Source organism: Megalobrama amblycephala, linkage group LG10 (genome assembly GCF_018812025.1).
Source record: "Megalobrama amblycephala isolate DHTTF-2021 linkage group LG10, ASM1881202v1, whole genome shotgun sequence".
NCBI lineage: Eukaryota > Metazoa > Chordata > Actinopteri > Cypriniformes > Xenocyprididae > Megalobrama > Megalobrama amblycephala.
The window spans coordinates 17,862,093-17,882,705 of NC_063053.1; the positions used below are offsets into that span (position 1 = coordinate 17,862,093).

The 20,613-nt window shown below is 35.8% G+C and overlaps 2 protein-coding genes across 30 annotated transcripts in view; one reads left to right on the forward strand and one right to left on the reverse strand.

Moving 5' to 3' along the window:
* The window catches only part of tlx1 (T cell leukemia homeobox 1), a 100,003-nt gene extending 96,251 nt beyond the window's left edge, over nucleotides 1-3,752 (reverse strand). For 27 of the 28 annotated variants that reach the window (XR_007186787.1, XR_007186786.1, XM_048205035.1 and 24 more), the window contains exon 1: nucleotides 3,618-3,752. The gene's annotated coding sequence lies outside the window, so the exon portion shown is untranslated. The remainder of the gene's footprint in view (nucleotides 1-3,617) is intronic. The other variant, XM_048205038.1, reaches the window with a different exon arrangement.
* On the forward strand, nucleotides 600-19,623 carry slc2a15a (solute carrier family 2 member 15a). Of its 2 annotated transcripts, none has more exons than XM_048205024.1 (12): nucleotides 600-972; nucleotides 5,041-5,139; nucleotides 6,594-6,754; nucleotides 9,244-9,368; nucleotides 9,453-9,598; nucleotides 9,716-9,848; nucleotides 11,227-11,414; nucleotides 13,553-13,663; nucleotides 16,280-16,381; nucleotides 16,576-16,651; nucleotides 18,553-18,680; nucleotides 18,875-19,623. In XM_048205024.1, the coding sequence occupies exons 1-12, from the start codon at nucleotides 946-948 to the stop codon at nucleotides 19,127-19,129; spliced, it is 1,551 nt and encodes a 516-aa protein (XP_048060981.1). In that variant the 5' UTR covers nucleotides 600-945; the 3' UTR covers nucleotides 19,130-19,623. The 2 variants fall into 2 exon arrangements, with proteins under 2 accessions (XP_048060981.1, XP_048060980.1); XM_048205023.1 differs by lacking the exon at nucleotides 600-972 and adding an exon at nucleotides 3,957-4,095.
* Nucleotides 19,624-20,613: the final 990 nt, after the last annotated feature.

Below are 20,613 nucleotides of genomic sequence, written 5' to 3' on the forward strand. Positions count from 1 at the left end.
CATGTCCTCTGATAACGAGACGGCAAACACTTAAAAAAACAATAAGAGCGCCGCGCATACTTAAGTAGCCTATGTAGTACACGAAACAGCGCAGCTCATTCACACAGCAACACGTTAAACAGACAGATATATTTATACAGCAGTCTGTTTGCGTTTAATTTTCAAAGACCCCGCCTAGACCATGTCGCGATTCGATTTATTGTACAGCTCTGCTTTCGTTTTATTCATCAGTCCAACAAATCGCGCGTTTTTACCTGACATCGCTGCGTTAGGGGCCGTTCACACAGAACGCGTTTTTCTATTCCAATGCGCTACTTTCCCATTGTTTTTCTATGTAAACACGCGCTTAACAGACGTGCATGACCGTTACGCTCGCGTCTCGCGTCTTTTGCAGCGCCTCACACATGAGCGCCGCGTTTTTAAGACGCCGTGTCAAGTTAAAAGAATTTCAACTTTTACACGCAGCGCCGCTCATCAATGTCAGTTCCAAAACAGTGGACCAATCAGAAGAACTCGGAGGCGGGGCAAGCGATGTGAGCTTCTGTTTACAATAGCAAGTTGGCATGACAACTGTTTTATATGACTGCAACATGGCTCATTATTATCTTATTTTCTTTTTTTTCCATGTCAAAACTTGTATCTGTCAATTCTGCTGTTTGCCTATTTCTATTATTTCCGTTATTGTCGTTTTTGCATCACGTCTCAAAAGCGCGTCTCGAGACCCTCGCGTTCTATGCTGCGCTTTTTTTAAAACCACTCCTGAGCGCTGCGTCTCGCGTTTTTAGACGCAAAGACGCGTTCTGTGTGAACGGCCCCTTATACTGTACATTCCATTTCCATGACTGGATTCCGGGATTCCCTCTCCATCACGCATATCATACGACCTAAGTTATAAACGGAACATACCTGCATCTACACGGATGGTGTTCTCGAATATAGGTCAACATGTTCGATGGTTTCCTCCTTTTGCAGGTAGGCCTACTTTGCGCCCGCATTGTTTTTGGATATCTACACTCGAGGACTGCCCCGCGTGTGTTTTTCTATATCTAAAGTATTCCCACACTGCAAATTGTAACTTATTTTTCAACGGGGCGCAGAGAATAGAGATAGCAACTTCTGTCTCTGACATTGTCTGCTGTATGTGGAGCAAGTTTAGTGAAGTGGAAAGTTGTTGTCTATGCGCAAGTGAAATTCTGCGTTTTTTTACCATACCCTAAGTAAGCAAATGTACACGATATTTTAATCGTACGTGTTCATACCGTGATATCGTTACAACCCTACTTACTAATGTAAAACGTCAGGAAGTGCCTACAATCAAAGAGAGCTATCTTATGTCTCCACTATTTTCTTCCACTTCAGAGTTAAAGTCATCATGAATTGTCATTCACATGCATAAGCATATTTAACAACAAAAGATACAGGCTAGGATATGACTTAAAGTCGCTATATGGCAGTAGTGACAGATCTTTTGCTTTGTATTGTTGTACACCCAACACATAACCGAAAAAGAAAGAGATGGGACTTGGTTCTATGTATTGGTTTTAGATTAGATTTTGAGATGTGGCAATGGATGCGGATGCAGTGCCAAAGTTTAGTTTTTTTTTTAATTGCTTTGGTGCAATTTTCACAAGCAACTGGTAATTTTTCAAAACTCTTAGTACTAATCTCACAACAGATCATCAAAATTGCACTTTTTTCAAACGTTTCAGCATATTTTCAATTGTGTTAGTACAATACACAAAATCACAAAGAATCCTTTTCACAACACAAAATAAGTGTTTCATCTACATAAATATTTCATTCACAGTAACTGCCTTTCATAATGCTATTACTATCAGACTTTTCATTTGCATCTCTTCTCGTTCAGTTTAATACATTTCAGAAAAATTCCTCCCAAGTTTTTATCATTTTCAATGGAGAGGCAGTTGAAAAGAAGACCTTACTTCAAGCTGTGGATGTATGCTTCAAAATGTTCTATATCTATGACATAAACTACCCAAAGCCCTCTGCTCCCATTTGGGAGTTCTTGCAGCATGCAGTCTATAATATTCCTGGAGGAGTTCCTTCTACACATTGCCGCCTCCTAAAAAACTTTGTATTCGATGTTACTGATCATCAGTAGATCCAGTAGCCAAAACACACATCAAGGTGTTTATAACACAATACATATGGTGTACACTGTAGCCTTTTATTAAGGATATGTTTATTTCTTTAAGTATTATAAAGGTATGTCCTTGGTGTACACATTTGTGTAGTTTTTGAATTTGTATACTGAATGTGCACATTTCTGATTTTAATTTGTATACCGTATGTGCACAAATGTTTAGATTGTATATTTCTGTAATGTATGTGCACATCTGTGTTTTAAATGTGTATTATATATGCACCTGTGTAGGTTTTGAATCGGTAAACCATGTGTGCACATTTGTTTGAATCTGTATACCGTATATGCACATTTGTTATGAATTGGAATACTGTATGTGCCCTTTTTTTTGTGTGTGTATACCACATGTGCACATTTTGAATTTGAGATTTAAGATACATTTAAAAATGTCATTTAAAACAGATTTATTGTTTTACTACTTAAATAAACAGTCTGTATTTAAAAACAGTGCATTTTATTCATTAAATTAATCTCACTAATAAAAGTAAATAGTAAAAAGTAAATAAACCCAACTATGGGTTAACATAGCACCTTCCCAACTGTGGGTTATTTTTTAACCCAACTGGCTTTTAACCCAAACATTTGGTTAAAAAAAAAAAAAAAAACACAGGTGGCAAGGTGCTATGTTAACCCATAGTTTGGTTACTTGTTGGGTTATTTTTAACCCAACATTTTTTAGTGAGTATAAATATGGTACAGTTAGAACATTTACTGTATTGTCAGCACACTCTGTTCTACACAAAACCTCATGACTGTGTCACTTCACACCTTTTGATAACACACTGAATAGATATTACAAACATGGATTTTTATGTCAATTATGTAATGTAGGTCATGTAAGTGCATTTTCTAATGTGGCATCTGTAGCCTGTGTAATTATTTCAGCAACAAGGGTGATTTGAAACATGCATCTTGCATTGTTTGCTATTGAATTAACTGAATGTTAAAAGTACTAAACTGAAAGAAGAACATGCTGTTGTGTTTCTGTGATCAAACCAAATGTTCTCTTTACATATTACAACAATCTTGTGTTCTGAAACAATGATTATGTAGAATGAAAATATGTACAACTAGAATGAAAGCATGAGATCAGGTTGTGAAAGAATGACTAGCTGTGTTACAAGTGTGATCAGTTAGGAGTTTTGTACTAAGAGTTATGAAAATAGTACCAAAGCAAATTAAAAAAACTGTAAGCGGATTGGAGAAGTCCGGCATACGTCACCAGAGTCAAAAAGTGATATCAGCAGAAATGGAATGTAATTTCAGAGGAAGTCATTTATGTTTGTTTATAAATAGCTATTTAAAGTTTAAAACTAACTAGCTCCTCATTGAGTTCACTGAATTGACACTAGTGGCATTCAATAACGCCTATGTAACGTTACTCATCAACTCTAAACCGATTGATACACCAATCGTCTTTTTGCTCCCTGTACTGTCTTTTTGGATTACTTACTATAAGATTCTCCGTAGTCTCTTCATTCTAGCGACCGCAGACTTTGTAAATTCACTTAGCTAATTGATTTCAGCAGGAATCACGTTGTTGACTGTCATGTGATTGTACAAGCTTGGCCTTGTTAAGAGACGCGCGCCTTGGTCGGAAGTGCAGCGAGGTAAGCGCGCGTGCAGGACTGGACTGATGAGATGAGAGGCCACATCGCTGTCAATCATACGATGTTTTGGCTGTCAATCCAGTGTGACCACACCCTCATGCCCGCTATGACCACACCCTCATGCCCGCTATGACCACACCCTCACGTCCAAGATGAAGTCGGTGGAGAAGCCGGTAGCACCGAAAGACGGCCAGTAGCTAACTAACTAACGTTATACTTAAACTTAACTCGCACGGTTTATCTCAAGAAGTCTTGTAGCCTATAAATAACTTTGAAATGGCTGAAGAAGTGTTAATTACGAGTCCAGGCAAAATAACATCGGTAAGTAGACTATTTTATTACTATTTAAATGGTGTCATTTTGTTATAATAGTTTGTTTTGTAACTTATTTGTTTTCGTTTCTATATTGTCTTATCATCATCTTAAACCATACTATTGATTGCCATAAAAAGATCTTCAGAATTAGTTTTTACAAAAAAAATGATGTCTCAAATGGTTGGCTACTTTATGAAAGTTTAATTTTAGTAGGCCGTTGAAGTTTGGTTGATGAAGGTTTTGTAATAATAGTTTTTAAAAGGTATTGAAATATCAATAATATTTAATGTCACATTTTTCTTTTGTAAGAAATGGTGTGTAGAAAAAAGAAAAGGCATTAAGTTAATGTCACAAGACATTTTCTCAGCATCTTCCCTCACGTGTAGGACTATACATAAGCAACTGTATCTGACCACTTAGTGGAACAAATTAAGTTTTCCACTCATGATCTGAAGTGTAACGACCACTGAAGTCACACTATGAGAAAGCTATTCTCTCCACATCTGACTTATGCTATTGCTACATCATTTTAAGATCACCAGAATAGAACAGAATAGAATAGAATAGAATAGAATAGAATAGAATAGAATAGAATAGAATGTTTATAAAACTAAATATGTTTAAATGTTATATGTATGTGTGCCACATACATATTAAATACTCAACCTGTCCAACGCACATTAATGGGCATATAAATGTAAACCTGTTCTTTATGTAATAAGCATTATGTATCTGTATTATGTCAATATTTGATTCATTTCTGATTTAGTTCTTCCAAAACAAGACTATTTCTGAATGTGATTTTATGATATCAGGTCTACATGTGCTCATAGTTTCATTCAAAGCTAAAAGAAAAAAAAGAAAAAACAGAGATAGCTTGCTGCTTTAAGAAAAAAGTGAGGAAAATTACAGCTCACAGGCCATTCATATTTGCTTATTTCTTTTTAATAGCATCTTACCTCATCTCTGCTGGCAGTGGCTTTCCTCACCTCCTTTGGTAGCTCAATGCTCTATGGATATAACTTAGCTGTGGTCAACTCTCCTGCTGGGGTAAGAGCTCATTGACATACCCTGTACCTCGATTGCCAAAACTGCTCATCAAAACAAGTAATCAGCAGATAACATAGGCAATACTTTTCTGTTCATCACAAAAAGTGGCTTCCAGTAGAGAGATGCACGTCAGGCTCGGGGTCAGAATAAACATAGTGGCCTGAACAGAGGCTCTACTGATGCAAGATCTCAGAGAATTTTGCTTTAACACGATTTTATGCATTCTAGACATTCTTGTTGTAGTATGTGAAATGTGAATTCAATAAATTGTGGGATAATATAAATAAATATTTGTATATTTTAATATATAATATTTATATATTACATTTGTATATGATACATAAATCATAATTTTAACCGGAGAGCGGGAGGTTTGCCCAGCATAAGGACATGGGACAAAAAGTGAAAGTTATCCTTAGTCTTTCTCCATAAACTTGAAGAAACAAAGTGTTGAAGCCTTATTTTCATTTTTTGTAGATGACTCAGATGTTATTTGTTCATCTTGGCTTGTCAGGCATTTTGTGCTGCAGTGGTTGCCTCTAGCAGCTCTTCATGTATATAAGTAGGGACCTATTTGCCCTGCCCCATTAGCCTGTTAATGATGAAAATATTTAAATTTTCCTGTCTGGTCTCCTGACTGGCTGTTATATACCCTACTTAAGTGGCTTTGTTTTGTTCTGTTTTTCTTGGAACATCATGTGCTAATGAAGAGGATTCAAACATAGAAATCCAAAAAAATCCAGCTGATTTTCTTTCTTTTTTTTAAAGCAAAAGCTCAATGAATATTATCAGTAATCCAGATTTTTGGTAAACTCAGTTTTAGTTCAGTTGAATCTATTGTTGAGAAAATTGAAAGACTATGTTAGGAGTTCTCCTAAGTCTTTTAAATGGTATTGCAGTGTTCCAGCTTAAATGAATTTGGAATGGAAATGATAAGGTACATAAACTGGAATTAAATTAGACTGTGACCTTAAAGTACAGGCAGAGAAGAGAGCGAGTGAAATAGAAAGAAAGAAAGAGAGAAGAGCTTGTCACGAGACAGATGCTTGTAAGTCCATGTAGATAGGTGTGTCTCACTGAACAGGAACTTAAAATATGAAAAATTGTTGTAATTTGGGATGGCTGTTCATGATACCTTTCTGTGTATTCATTAATTGAATCTGACAGTGCTTTATGTGTTAAAAAAACAATTTACAGAACAGTTCACCCAAAAATAAAATCACTCTCACAATGTCCGGCATATACTTGCTTTCTTCAAGAACTTTTATAGTGATTTTTTTTTTTTTTACTTACAATACATGGAACAGACCAAAATATTCTTCAAAAATTCCACTGAAAAAAAAGGAAGCCCAAAAGTTTTCAACAGTATGATGAAGAATAAATGCAAACAGTAGTTTTGGGTGAACTATTTTAATTTCTCTCTCTTTCTCTGTCTATTTCCCTGTCACTCACAGTACATTAAAGAATTCTATAACCGTACAGTGGTAAATCGTAATGGAACTGGACTAAACGAGGAGGCCCTGACACTCATGTATTCACTCACCGTTTCTGTGTTTGCGATTGGAGGCCTGGTCGGCTCTTTGATGGTGGGCATGCTGGTCACCAAATTTGGAAGGTAAGTCAGGAGGAGACCCATAACATCTGGCATGGTGTGGTCACTCTACCAGAAATTCCTCTGAGTGTCAAGGCCACCGAGGTATATTCTTCCTCATCTGTCACCCCACCTGACCTCTCTGACTGCACTGAACGACTTTGCCTTTGCCTTGTAAATGGCCTTGTTTGTACTCTGGAAAAGAGCAGACATTTTGTTCAGTCCACTAAGCTCTGAATATATTTGTTCCTGATTAGTTCAACCAAAAAATAAAAATGCTATAATCATTTATTCAACCAATTTTTTAATGCAATTACAGTTAATAGTCAATATACTGTAGAGCAGCACTTCTCAAAGTCCGGACTCGGAGGGGATTCAATCCGGACCCGCCTCCATTTCGTATTTCAACCATGATTTCAACAGCAGTAATTGTGTGTAAGGGATTAAAAGTCTGGATTTCCTACTTTGATAAACGCATGTCAAAATCATTTGTTTAGTGTTTTATGTCTTTTTGGAGATGGTCCGAAATTAAAGCGAAGGCGAGATATTTAAAGTTTTCCTCCGTGATTCAGTTGCCATGACATCCAGTGAGCATATACTTTTGATGTAATTGGGCGCGAGTTGCGCGACGCGACACTTAACGCGCAGTAAGCGTTTGAATGGGTGTGGAGCAGTGGTTCTCAACCTGCGGCCCGTCCACAATAATTAATAATAAAAAAAAAAAATTAGCATACAATTTATTTTTGTTTTAAAATTTAAATTAAAGTGAATTAAAAAAATATATAAATGAGCTATAATGCTTTATTTGTCATATAAAATAATTTTGGTGAGCATTTATTATTTTCAGACATCAGCCAATGTAGGCTAATGACGCAATCACTCAGTTAACGAAACAAACACAAGTGCGCGCTTAGGAAGAGTTCAAATAGGCCTAGTAGCCATTAATTTTGTAAATTTAAGCCTCAAAATGGTCAAATTTGTTATTAAAGGAGAAAAACTAAATGTGGAAGATAAAATGAAGGAACACAAGCAAACAAGCAGAGTCGCAGCATCAGCAGTAAAGGTAAGAAGAATGGAAGAATCAGTTTGCTGTTAGGCCTAATGAGCGAGATGGGCAGCCTTCCTGTTTGCTCTGTAGTAAAGTAGCCTACTTGATAAGCAAAACCTACAATTTCAAAAGACTGAACTGTGAATTCGATGTCTTTGATTGATGTATTTTAAATCAGTAAAAATAACCGCATCACGCGCACCCGCGGCTGGATGAGCCCAGCTCCGCGCGCTCGCGGATCCGATGCTGCGCGAGGGATTGCGACATGACAGAATGCTTGATATCGTCGGAGATTGTAATTAGCCTACAGTGCACTCAGTGTTGTTTGTAAAAAGAGCTGAGTAATATTTGCTTATTTAGGCGTTTATGTGATTGTTTGGTGACTATTGCGATGATGTTGAAGAGAGTCATAAAGTCATACAGAATTAAATAGCAACTTAAAGTGATTGTATATACAGTTTGTGTGTTCATTGAGCATTACTGATTATTATTGTAAAGCTAATGTCAGTAAGTTAGTTTTTATTTGTTATTTATTGTGTGCAACATCTAAGTATAATAATAGTATTATCTGCTAATACCTTAACATTAAATCTGATTGGTTTGCATTGGTGACGTCATATGTAAATTATATGCGGACCGTGAGACTTGCACTTGGACCATTGTGCGGCCCACTGGGAAAAAAGTTTGAGAACCACTGCTGTAGAGGTTCAAAAATAAGACAAAAGCACAAAAGTATCATAAAAGTGGTCTGTGTGACTTATATTCCAAATCTTTTGAACAATAGCTCTGTCTTGGACCACTTTTATGATACTTCATGATGCTTTTGTGTCCTTTTTGAAGCTTGAATGCTTCTGTCCGCATTCATTGTAATTGCATGAAAAAGAGTTATTAGTACATTATTCAACCCCCCCCCCATTTTTATAGAAACTATTCCTTTAAATGACCACAGCCAGAATTTAGTATTATTAGCTGCATGTGGTATTACTGTATAGTGACTAAACTGTTTAATTAACCACTTTCTAACTATGTGCACTATGTAAACTATGCCATAGCTTACACTTCTATTTTGTGCTCTCCAAGGACTCTGAAAGTCCTCCTGTCTAGTCTGTTCTGAGTGTCTATGAGTGGCACCACAAGATTTGACTGCAGACATTTAAATGCAAATGAAAGACGATGATTCATGACCCTATTTATTGTTCTAATCAATTTCAGTCCAGCAAAATGTTTTATAGCAGTAAGGTGATCATAACGCAGAACACGGTGCAGCCGTCTGTAAATCAGGGGGAAAGTTTACAACTTGATAGAACTAATCAAGGAATGCAGCTATTTCACCCAGCAGCACTGTCATGGAACATCACTTATCTGGTTTTGATAGTTAAACTCCCAGGTGGCCGGATATCGAGCATGACTGTCCTAGCTTAATGAGCAGTGGCAGAGCTGGACTTCACAGTGTTCACTTTTGCAGGAAAGGAACAGTGGTCAACTCCACTGTACTGGTGTTCTTAGCAGCGTCTCTCATGGGGTTCAGCAGGATCTGCGGTTCGCCCGAAATGGTCATCTTTGGTCGTTTTGTCACAGGAATACATTCAGGTATGTCCCAACTGAAAAAAGCAGGTATAGCAAAGTAAAGACATGAATGGACTCTGATATGCTTTTCTCATTTCCATCTTCCAGGTATCTCTCTCAGCGTGGTGCCCATGTACCTGGGAGAGATCGCTCCTAAAAACCTGAGAGGCTTCCTGGGGCTCATGCCCAGCATTTTCATTTGTGCTGGGGTTTTCTCAGCTCAAGTCTTGGGCCTGCATGAACTTTTGGGGAAGGTATAACAACGAACTTAACTTCAATAATCTATTTAACATCATACAGTTACGTTTCCATAAAAGTTATGAAATAGAGCTCAATATTTGTGTTTCAATTTGTGCTTTTTTGATTGACAGGAGGAGCACTGGCCACTGTTTCTTTCTCTTGTTGTTGTCCCTACCTTTATCCAGCTGATGCTGTTACCATGGTTTCCAGAAAGTCCACGCTACCTGTTGATCGAGAAGCACAATGTTCATGCCACTATCACTGGTGAGAGAAATGATTTTGAGTAAGAATTTGAAACATTTTAAATATATTTCTAAAGATGAATCTCTCTATTGATGGCGTAATCCTATTCAATCATCAAACCTACCATGAATTTTTAAAAATAAAAAGTATATGCAATAGATATGCAAAATTGTTTCCTTAAACATTTGTAAATATCCTTAAAATTAATTAAGTTTATTCTTCTTACCACACTGGTGTATTTTAAGCATAAATCAAATAAAATATATTAAATATATACATAAAAAAAAAAAATTGCTTAAAAAAGAACAATGGGATAAAATAAATTTAAAGGGATAGTTCACCCAAAAATGAAAATTCTGTCATCATTTACTCGCCCTCGAGTAGTTCCAAACCTGTATGAATTTCTTTCTTCTGCTGAACACAAAGAAAGATATTTTGAAGAATATGGGTAACAGTTGATGGGCCCCACTGACTTCCATAGTATGAAAAAACAAAACAAAAAAAAAGCTTGTAGTCTAAACTAATACATATACATACTAATTAATTCTGATAGTCTTAATATCTTGTGCAATTTTGCTTCTCGAGTAAATTTATTTTGTTTTAAGGGTGATTAGATATTTTTACTAAAAAACAAGACAAAATACTAGTCAAAGGCCCAATGAAGTACCTTTAAACGTGCAGCGTTATTCAATGAGTTGACTTAATTTCCACTAAAACAGGAAGACAGGGTGGGACATCTAACCGCTTTCCCTCTTAATCTTCTCCATCGCTTTAAAATATGGCATTCTGTGTAGAATTCAAATGGGTCTGATACGTTTTGTGGTCTTTGCCGAATCACGCATTTGATCCGCTCTGCGCTATCGCGTCTCTGGACAGGAGCAAACTCTGTGCGCGCTGCGGCAGTTTGCATGACACTAGTGCGAATCCAGACTTCATTTGTTCCAATGGAAGGCATGTTTACACTGTATGAAATTGTTGATCCATATTGGCGGAAGTGAGAGTCTGTAAGTTTTGAACGCTTATATCTTCTAAAGGCAAATTTTGTCATTGTTTTGGAGCACAGTAGCTTATAGATAACCTTAAGGCTAACATATACATACTAAAAGCCAAAAAACTTACATTTTTATTTCACTTAAAGAAATTATTATTTTGCAGTATAAACACACATTCTTTCACTGACATGTAGGAGGGTGATCATTGCCATGAGATGAGTATTACAGAATGTGTTATTTGTTTTATTGAGTTCATGGGTCATGCTTAAGTTGGGTAAGTGGTAGTGTGGTGTCATGGGGATTATGGCACAGTGATTAAAAAAAAAGCACCTCATGTTAAAATCTTTGCTGACCCCTGATATAGATGAACATTAAACCAATAGCTTGTGTTCTCTTTGTTGGTGCAGCCTTGAAATGGTACAGAGCCAAATGTAACATCCAGGCAGAAATAGAGGAGATGCAGGAGGAGCAACGCTCTCTGTCCTCAGTGGAGACCGTGTCTGTCTGGCAACTGCTACTGGACCACACTGTTCGCTGGCAGGTCCTGTCTGTTGTGGTCATCAACATCGGTATGCAGCTGTCTGGCATTGATGCGGTAAGGTTAAAATCCTTGGTAACATATAGAGCTGACTACACTGCATGTTTTGAGGTTGCTTGTTGTACCTGCTCGTTCTTTGTAATAGAAAGGTGATGATATGAACACTGTGAACAGTGATGGGATCTGGGATATTTGGGATCTGGGATATTTAGCCTCTAAAGCCTCACAAAATTTCTTCCAGCATCAAATAAAAAGCAGGAAACTAAAGTTGAGCCTTTCTATGGGCGATTAAAAAAAATCTCAGATTTCTTCAAAAATATCTTAATTTGTGTTCCGAAGATGAACGAAGATCTTACAGGTTTGGGGCAACATGAGGGTGAGTAATTAATGACAGAAATTTCATTTTTGGGTGAACTAACTCTTTAAAGTGGCTAAAGAGCTCTCATTTCCTTATTCATCAGGAAGAGGGAATTACCTTTTTGAAATAGATTGCTTAACTTCAGATTAATTATTCAGATGATTAAGAGGACAGAGCTGACAGAAACCTCACTCTTTATCCATCAGAGCTTAACAAATTAGTCTTTTTTTCTTTTTTCAAAGTGTTTATGGAATCTAATTTCCACTACCCTGCTACAGCAATAAATATAAGCTATTATTCAAGCAAAGTAGATGTATTTTTTAATTGTTACATCGTTAAGATGGTGATTATGGTGATTTGGCAGATCTTTTTTGATCTATAAACATCCCCGTTTAAATCAGAGCTAACAATTTAACAATTAGCTTGTGATTCCAGAAAAGGATAGCTTTTTTCTCAGTAGTAGTTTGATGGTATAGTGTTAGCTGACAGTCCCTTTAAACTTGCCTCTGCATTGCTCTTTTATATGGTATCTGCATTATGATCAGAATCAGGGTTATGAATAAGAATTCTGATGGATCTTAGCAAAAACACAATGTGCTATTAAAGATCTTCACCCAAAGAAACTGTGCAAAGCTTTCTAGCATCACATTTAATGTGTGACATGCTGTAGAATTATTCGATTTTTATTTTTTTAATTAGAAATGTCTTTTAATTGTATTATTGTCCTGAATTGTTTTTGGTGGCAGACTAATTCTTTATGTAATAATGAGGATAAAGACTGATCGAGAGCTCATTACCAGGCCCACACAGAATCTGTGCACCCAGAATTCAAAAAGTTGTACATATTCCTCACTCCTTGCTTTTTGTTCACTAAATCATTCATTTAATGTTGGCTAATTTAACTCTGCTTTGTTACCGAAACAGTGCAGTACTCTCAGCTCTGTTAGCACATCAGATTCTGCAGAATTCCACAGATTATGTCCCAAAATCAGGCGGGAAAAAAGTCTGCAGATTCCATCTGGACTTTGTCAAATCGCAATTTCTAGTTTCGTCATGAGTTCATCTAGTCTAATTTTAAAACCTCACAAAGGCAAAAAAAAGAAGCTATTATCCCAGTGGCGATTTATCACTTTAATTCATTTACAGACATTGATATTCAGTCCACTGATTCTGAAAAAAAGAACTCTAGCATCACATTTTTTGAGGAGTTCCAGAACATGACAATGTGTGTGACTTGCATTATTCAGTTAGCCTGGCATTTACAGAGGTTATTATAAAATAAAATAAAAGTTTAGCTTGAACAGCATTTCCTTACATTTTTATATGGCTACAAAGCTGAAAGATCAGTAATCGTCTTTTGAACTACTTAAAAACTCTCGGAGATTCTTTCGCAAATTCATAGTAACCTTAATTCCCGAAAATAGTCTTGAGGTGCTGATGTCAAATCCAAGTAGGACTATCCAGGTTTGCCCTTTGGGGTTTTGATATCAAATTTGAATATTAAATGACATTGACTGTAGGGCCCTTAGGTGGCAGGTGACCCTGTGAGCGTCTGTGTGTGTATTCAGTGTAAATGGGGCTGACAGGTGGTGAGTCTTGGCTGACTTCAGCATGAGCAGCAGGAGAGAGGCAGGCCGTGTGTGTCCTCTACAGTCCCAGCAGCTCTCAAACCGTCTGTGTTCTCTCTGATTACCCCCCTGCCTAACCTCACACACAGCCCTCCAGCTCTCAAATTGAATCTGAAGTGTTGTACGCCGTAACCGCTCGCAGTCACGATATGCCACCTGTACAAGCCAAAATCACTATCCTTCCACTTACCCTCTCATGTTCTCCCCAGATCTGGTTTTACACCAATGACATCTTTGAGAACGCTGGAATCCCCGCCCCTGAGATCCAGTACACCACTGTAGGAACTGGAGCTATAGAGATCATTGCAGGCCTCATAGGGGTGAGTTTTTATATTCTTCATATTTCATATTCATATAGTGATGCAAAATAGTTTATTAGACATCACTTGGTTTGTTACTTCACAAGATATGACAAAAAAATGGTAAAAATCCTTAAAGTTGTTTATTTTTTTATATTCCATTGCCATTTTTTGTATTGTTTTAAGCATTAATCTAACAAAATATATTGTTAGTATCTTAATAATTTATTTTTTATTTTATTTTTTTTTGCTTAAAACAACCAAAAAAAGAACCAAAGGGATAAAATAGAGTGGTGCAGGTATGACGTCACTTTGTAGGCCAATCGGTAGTTAGCATCATGCTGGTTCCCTCGACAAAAACCCAATAGGATTTTTCTTTTTGGATTATCGCAAAAACAAGCTCTGTGATCAACAAAAGTTTATGGTACTTGCATGTTTTGTCCATCAAGATAATTTTCACAGATGAACACAACTTTTATGAATTTTTAATGCTTAATGCAGATGCCAGTAGTAAAAAGCTAAAGGTAGACTATAAAAAAACTACACCACAGTCTCACGAGTTCAACGTCGCCAATAAGCTTCCGACAACCCTTTCAGTTTTTATATAAAAACATTTTTTCCATAAAGTTTAAGTTAGAATAGTTTAGAAGTACACAATTATAAGCATAATGAGGCTGTAAAAGCGGACTGAGCTTACCTGTTCGGCGTGATGACGTTTAATCTCCCCGACTGCCTCTGTAGTCCATTTAGCCACTTGTTAGCATTTAGCAACCGCCTTTTTCAAGACACGTAACAGCTTAAAAAAATGAAAAGTGGGGTAATACTGGTGTATTTATGTCGTAGAATAAATTGTGAAAGTGTCTTGAGCTTGCATTCACCACAGACCTTATTTCAGTCATTTCACCAAATTCCCATTTTAAAAAAAACCCATTGACTTCATCACAATGGAACCGGAAGTGCTAAAATGCTAACTCGTTTCCACGTTTTGGCCTACAAAGTGGTCATACCCGCACCACTATACTTCAATATACTTCTTATATTCTTATATCATATAACAATCACTTAATATATTGTGCAATTTTGTTTCTCGTGTAAATTTATTTTGTTTTAAAGGTCCCATTTTTCGTGGTTTTTTGAAGCTTTGATTGTGTTTATAGTGTGCAATATAACATGTGTTCATGTTTCGCGTGTAAAAAAACAGTATTTTTCACATAATTTACTTATCTGTATACCGCTGTTTCCACTGTTATAAAAACGGGCTGATGACTTCCTTGTTCTATGAAGTCCCTCCTTCAGAAATACGCAACGAGTTCTGATTGTGCCAGCGGTTCCTGTGTTGTGATTCGACAGCAGTTTAGCGCATCTTGCCCGGAAAGGTCACGCCTCTTACCATAACGTGGAGATGCATGCGCTCAGTGTTATTGTAAACATGTCTTTAATTTTACCCTATCAATTTGAGCCGGAATCAGACCCGGTGATTGGACTGCGGGATGAAAATAACAGCGTTTCGACGACATGGCGACAAACACACTCTACAAATGCAACTCTTGTGTATTCCTGTGGGCGGAGGTTAGTCAAAAAACTGTTTTAGTGACGTCATTAAAGAAGGAAGTAGAGGGATGTAGTCCAAACTGGCCGTTCGATGTAGGCGACTTCTGTTAAATAAAATATCTCGCTTGGCATTGAACTTTGAGCTTTAAAATTTTACAGATTTTATTTATACTCTAACAACAACATTACACACTAACTAAAGTTTGAAACATGGGATCACGAAGAACGGGACCTTTAAGAATGATTAGAAAAAGTACACCACTGTAAGAACTGGAGCTATAGAGATTGTCGTAGGCCCCATAGGGGTAAGTTTTCTTATTCTACCGATGCATTCACAGAGTCGAATGTGAAAATTGTCTGTTTCAATTATTGATAGTGGTAAAAGACTATTTGACAAGGTTATATAGTGACGCGAAATAGTTTATTAGACATCACTCGGTCTATTACTACACTAGAGTTGCTACATTTGAGAAAGAGCGTCTTTTCATATCTTGATCATTTTCATTTAGCTTAGCCCTCAATCTTTCCAAGCTCACGTTGTGTATTTTTCTGCTGTGACACTCATAAAAAAACACTGTATAAGATGAGCGTTAGAGAGACTGATGTGTCTTGTTTTTGCCGCCTCCTTCTTTGGGTCACATCTCAGAGCTGTAATGAAGGCCAGATACAGTCTCTCTCTCTCCCAGTTGCGTCGCTTAGCCGCGATTTAGTGATGCAGCAGCAGCAACCGGAGAGAAAGAGGCACACTGTTAGTCAGAAGAACTCATTGCTGTCAGTGTCAATTGGCCCTCACTCGGGAGGCGAATGGCACACGAGAGGAAGGCTAGAGATTGGTTATAAAATTACAGCTATTCATTCTTATGTCAGCTTCACCCGCCTTTAAGTCAACAGTGCACAGCTTTAGCACTCAATTTTAGCAGCATTTAATGAAAAAACAAGGTTCCACTTTATGCTTTTATGACATTTGCTTTCAAAAAAGCACCATAAGCCATCCGTTCAAGACAGCAGTTACTGATTAATCCGATCAAGACAAAAAGGAAGTGCGTATTGTGAACATCCACATTGCATCTCTTGTTTTTCTTTCAGTGTTTCACCATTGAGCGTCTTGGGCGAAGGCCATTGATAATTGGAGGGTTTGGTGTCATGGGAATGTGTTGTGCTGGGATAACATTGTCTCTGATTCTTCAAGTAAGTGAAATATAGATAATAAAGTGACAATAATCATTTTAAATACTAAATTTAAACTGCACTAATCATTGAATTAACTGTTGGCAAATACTTGGACAAGTGAGAATGTCATTGTTTTGCATATGATTGTGAATGATCACACTTTTATCATCTTTACATCATTTAATCACTATTTACTATGATCATCTTTTCAGACACATGTGCCTTTCATGAAATATGTGAGTGTGGGGTGTGTGGTTGGGATAATCGCTGGATTCTGTATCGGGCCAGGTGAACTTTTTTGTGTCTCTCTCCCTTTCTTCTTCTTTTACTCTCTTAATCTAAAGTAATCTGCATGGCTACATCACTTTAAGTCATGCTCAGACACATTCAGTAAAGCACTGCTTCAATTGGATGAGTAGTTGTCTGCTCTTTGACCCTGAATTCCCAGATGACGTCTTCAAATAGTGAAATAGCGACACCTGGGGGAAGAATTTTGAAAAGCAAGAGCTTAGACCTCAATATAAGAATTAGATGGTGTTGTCATATATATTTATTTGGTAACATTTCACAATAAGGTATCATTTGTTAACATTAGTTAATGTATTATTTATTTATTAATCTTTGTTTATGTTAGTCAATAAAAATCCAGCTGTACATGAACTAATGTTAACAAATACTATATTTGATTATAATAATAATGTATTAGTAAATGTTGAAATTAACATTAACTAAAATTAATAAAAGCTGTAGAAGTATTGTTAATTCTTAGTAAACATTAACTAATGAAACCTTATTGTAAAGTGTAAAATAAATTATATTTTGTCCATATTTTCCATATGTTTACATTTTATCTGTTCAGAATAGTGTAAAGACTTTCAATCTTTCAGAAATAAGTAGTTTAAATTGTATGCTTTTATTATATTTATTATTTTAATATTTTATATTTATAGAAAAATACAAAAAATATTTATGTTATTATTCGTGTTATTTATTTATTTTGATAAACATTAAGTATTTAATAAACATTGTTCACCAAAAATTCACTGGGAATAATGAATAATCTAACATTATTAATCCATTAAGAGGTTTTTTTTTGTTTTGTTTTTCATAACATGTTTTAAAATAGTTTAGATTGAAATTATATTTTAAAAAAACAAAACTAACTTGGAGGTTACATAACAATTTAACTTATTTTTATTTTACATTGTTCCAGTACAGATCTGTTGAGTTTATTAGTTATTAGTGTACATAAATATATTATGGCACATTTTATAATATTGAAATATTGTGTAATTCTTAGGTAGAACATATAATAGAGTACAGATATCTTAGAAATGTATTATATCTAGACTGAATTGCATTGAATTGAGATAGTGATCTTAAATTCTACTGTTAAGAAGATATTGATGTTTTAAAGAGTTTCAAAGATCAAAGTATGAAAGTTAAAGTGTGTACTTCCCTCTATTAGTGCTGCATGAGCATCAGACTCATAGTTTATGCGCACAATAAGAGCAGAGAGGAGTAGCTCTGCTACAGTGATGAATGAGACTACAAGTGCTTTACTGAGTTGATGCATTATCCAACCTAACTCCAAAATCTATAATTCATTCTCAGGCCCCAGTCTCAATCGGTGTAATTACGTCTTTAATTAGGATTTTTTATGGCTCATTGTTCATAAACAATGATGAATATGGCTTTTTAAGACAAAATCTTGCATGAACAATGAATTACAAGCAGAGTTCCTTATCAATTTAACTGCAGCACGCCTCCTGCTGCAATTATCACGCACAAATAATGAAGCCATCGCTTGGCTTGTTCCTGAATTCATTACATTTGAAATAACACCTTGTGCCTCCTTATTTTTCACTTGTAACCAAAAGGGATTAGAACTTAAGCAGTGGAACAATCTCTGCTTCCTGCATATTGAGATAACGAGCTCTTCATAAAGCTAGTTTATTATCCTCCCTCCAAGAACTGTTGCACTGCAGAAGAGCAGTGCGTACATGCATGTGCATAAAAGTGCATTCATAATATTGTGCTTTTATGCATTTTATTAGGCTAAAAAATATGACCGTTCTAGGTTTCACAGCACTTTTTCTCTGAGATGTAGGTTGGTAATTAAACATGAAAAATAAACATAGCGTCACGATATGCCATTAATACGGATGTGTCTGTTTTTTTTTTTTTAGCGGGTGTTCCGTTCCTGATCACAGCTGAGCTCTTCAAGCAATCCCATCGTCCTGCCGCATACACCGTGGGAGGGTCTCTTAACTGGATGTCGAACTTCACCATCGGCTTCATCTTTCCGTTCCTTCAGGTATCGTACAGTGCAGTTAAAGCTAAAGGTACACAGCGTATGATCAGAAAAGGGTTTTCCAGAATTGATGTCGCCTTGCGTGTTGAACACATTTGTCAAAGTCAATCAGTGTGAAATTCAATCATCTTCATTTAATTCAGCTGTTTTAAAAAGGAATAACTTAGTTTGCGTTCCATCCTATTTCTCTGCTACAGATGTCTGCTGGGTCCTACTGCTATCTGGTGTTCTGTTCCGTGTGTCTGGCTGTGGCCATCTACGTGTACTTTGTTATTCCTGAAACTAAAAATAAGACGTTTGTAGAGATTAGTCAGATGTTTGCTACAAAAGAGGCTGTGGAAGAGAGCCAGGCCCTCACTCACCCGGACCAGCTCAAACTGAAAAAGATGAATGGATATGGCACACTTGAGAATGGTTCGCTTGAATTCGACAGCTCTTCTTCCTGTCCTTGATCTTAGATGAAAAGAAAACAGTGCATATGAAAAGTTTAGGGGTTAGATCAACTCCAGAATCATATCGACTATCATCCATGCAATAAAAGCATCTAGCGGATATTACTTTTGTGCGCAATGGGCTCAGACTGCAAGAAGGTCAATTCCTCCTTGAAACAAAATCTGAGCTGAAATTAGTTTTCAGAATCAGATTCAGATCAGAATTGGATTGTTTTTTCAATGATGCTTAAACATCCTGAGCTTTTTGATACCTCGTGTGCAAAGACAGTGCCATATACATGTATTGCAACATGTATATTGTTTTTGAGAACTTGTTTTGAAATCACAAACTAGATTATTTATCATGTTTGTTTTGAAATTTCTTAATGTATATAGGCCTTATACATATGTTTATCATTATTTTTAATATAAGATATATATATAATATTAGGGCTGTTCAACGATAAACCGTGGTTATCGTGTACAAAATAAGAGTCTGTGTTTACGTAATATGTGTGTTTGTTTTGTGTATAATTATTATGTATATATAAATATATACACATACATGTATATATTTAAGAAAAATATCTTATATTTCTATACAAATATTTAAATTTACATATAATTTAAATATATATTTATATATTTATACATACATGCTTATATTTCTTAAATATATACATGTATGTGTGTGTATTTATATATACATAATAATTATACACAAAACAAACACACATATATTACGTAAACACAGACAACTTATTTTGTACACGATCGTTGAACAGCCCTAATATATATATATATATATATATATATATATATATATATATATATATATATATATATATATATATATATATAGTTGACAGTGATCTCTCACACACATTGTGAGCCTTAAATTGCATTGGATCATTTAGTAATGCTCGGGTGCTAACATACCACCTCATCAGAGACTGCTATAGCAACATTAAATACACTGAGATCAAACTTGGGCAGGTATTTTATTGATGTATAAGTTTGTTTTAATAATGTTGTATTTCATTTACAGACATTTTCAATACTGCTACAGCTGTAAATTTGTATTAGTACGTATACACTACCATTCAAAAATTTAAGGTCAGTAAGGTTTTATTTAAAGAAATTTAATATTTTTATTCAGCAAGGATGCATTAAATTAATACAAAGTGACATTAAAGACATTTATAATGCTATAAAAATTTCCATTTTGTATAAATTCTTTTGAACTCTTTGCATTCATCAAAGAATCCTGAAAATAATTTATTACAGTTTCCACAAAAATATAAAGCAGCACTGTTTTCAACATTGATAATAATAAGAAAGGTTACTTGAGCACCAAATCAGCATATTAGAATGATTTCTGAATGATCATGTGACACCTGAAGACTGGATTAATTGCTGAAAATTCAGATTTGTCAAAACGTGAAATATTAAAACTATTTAAAATATTAAAAACATTATGAAAACTTTACGATTCGATGGAAAGA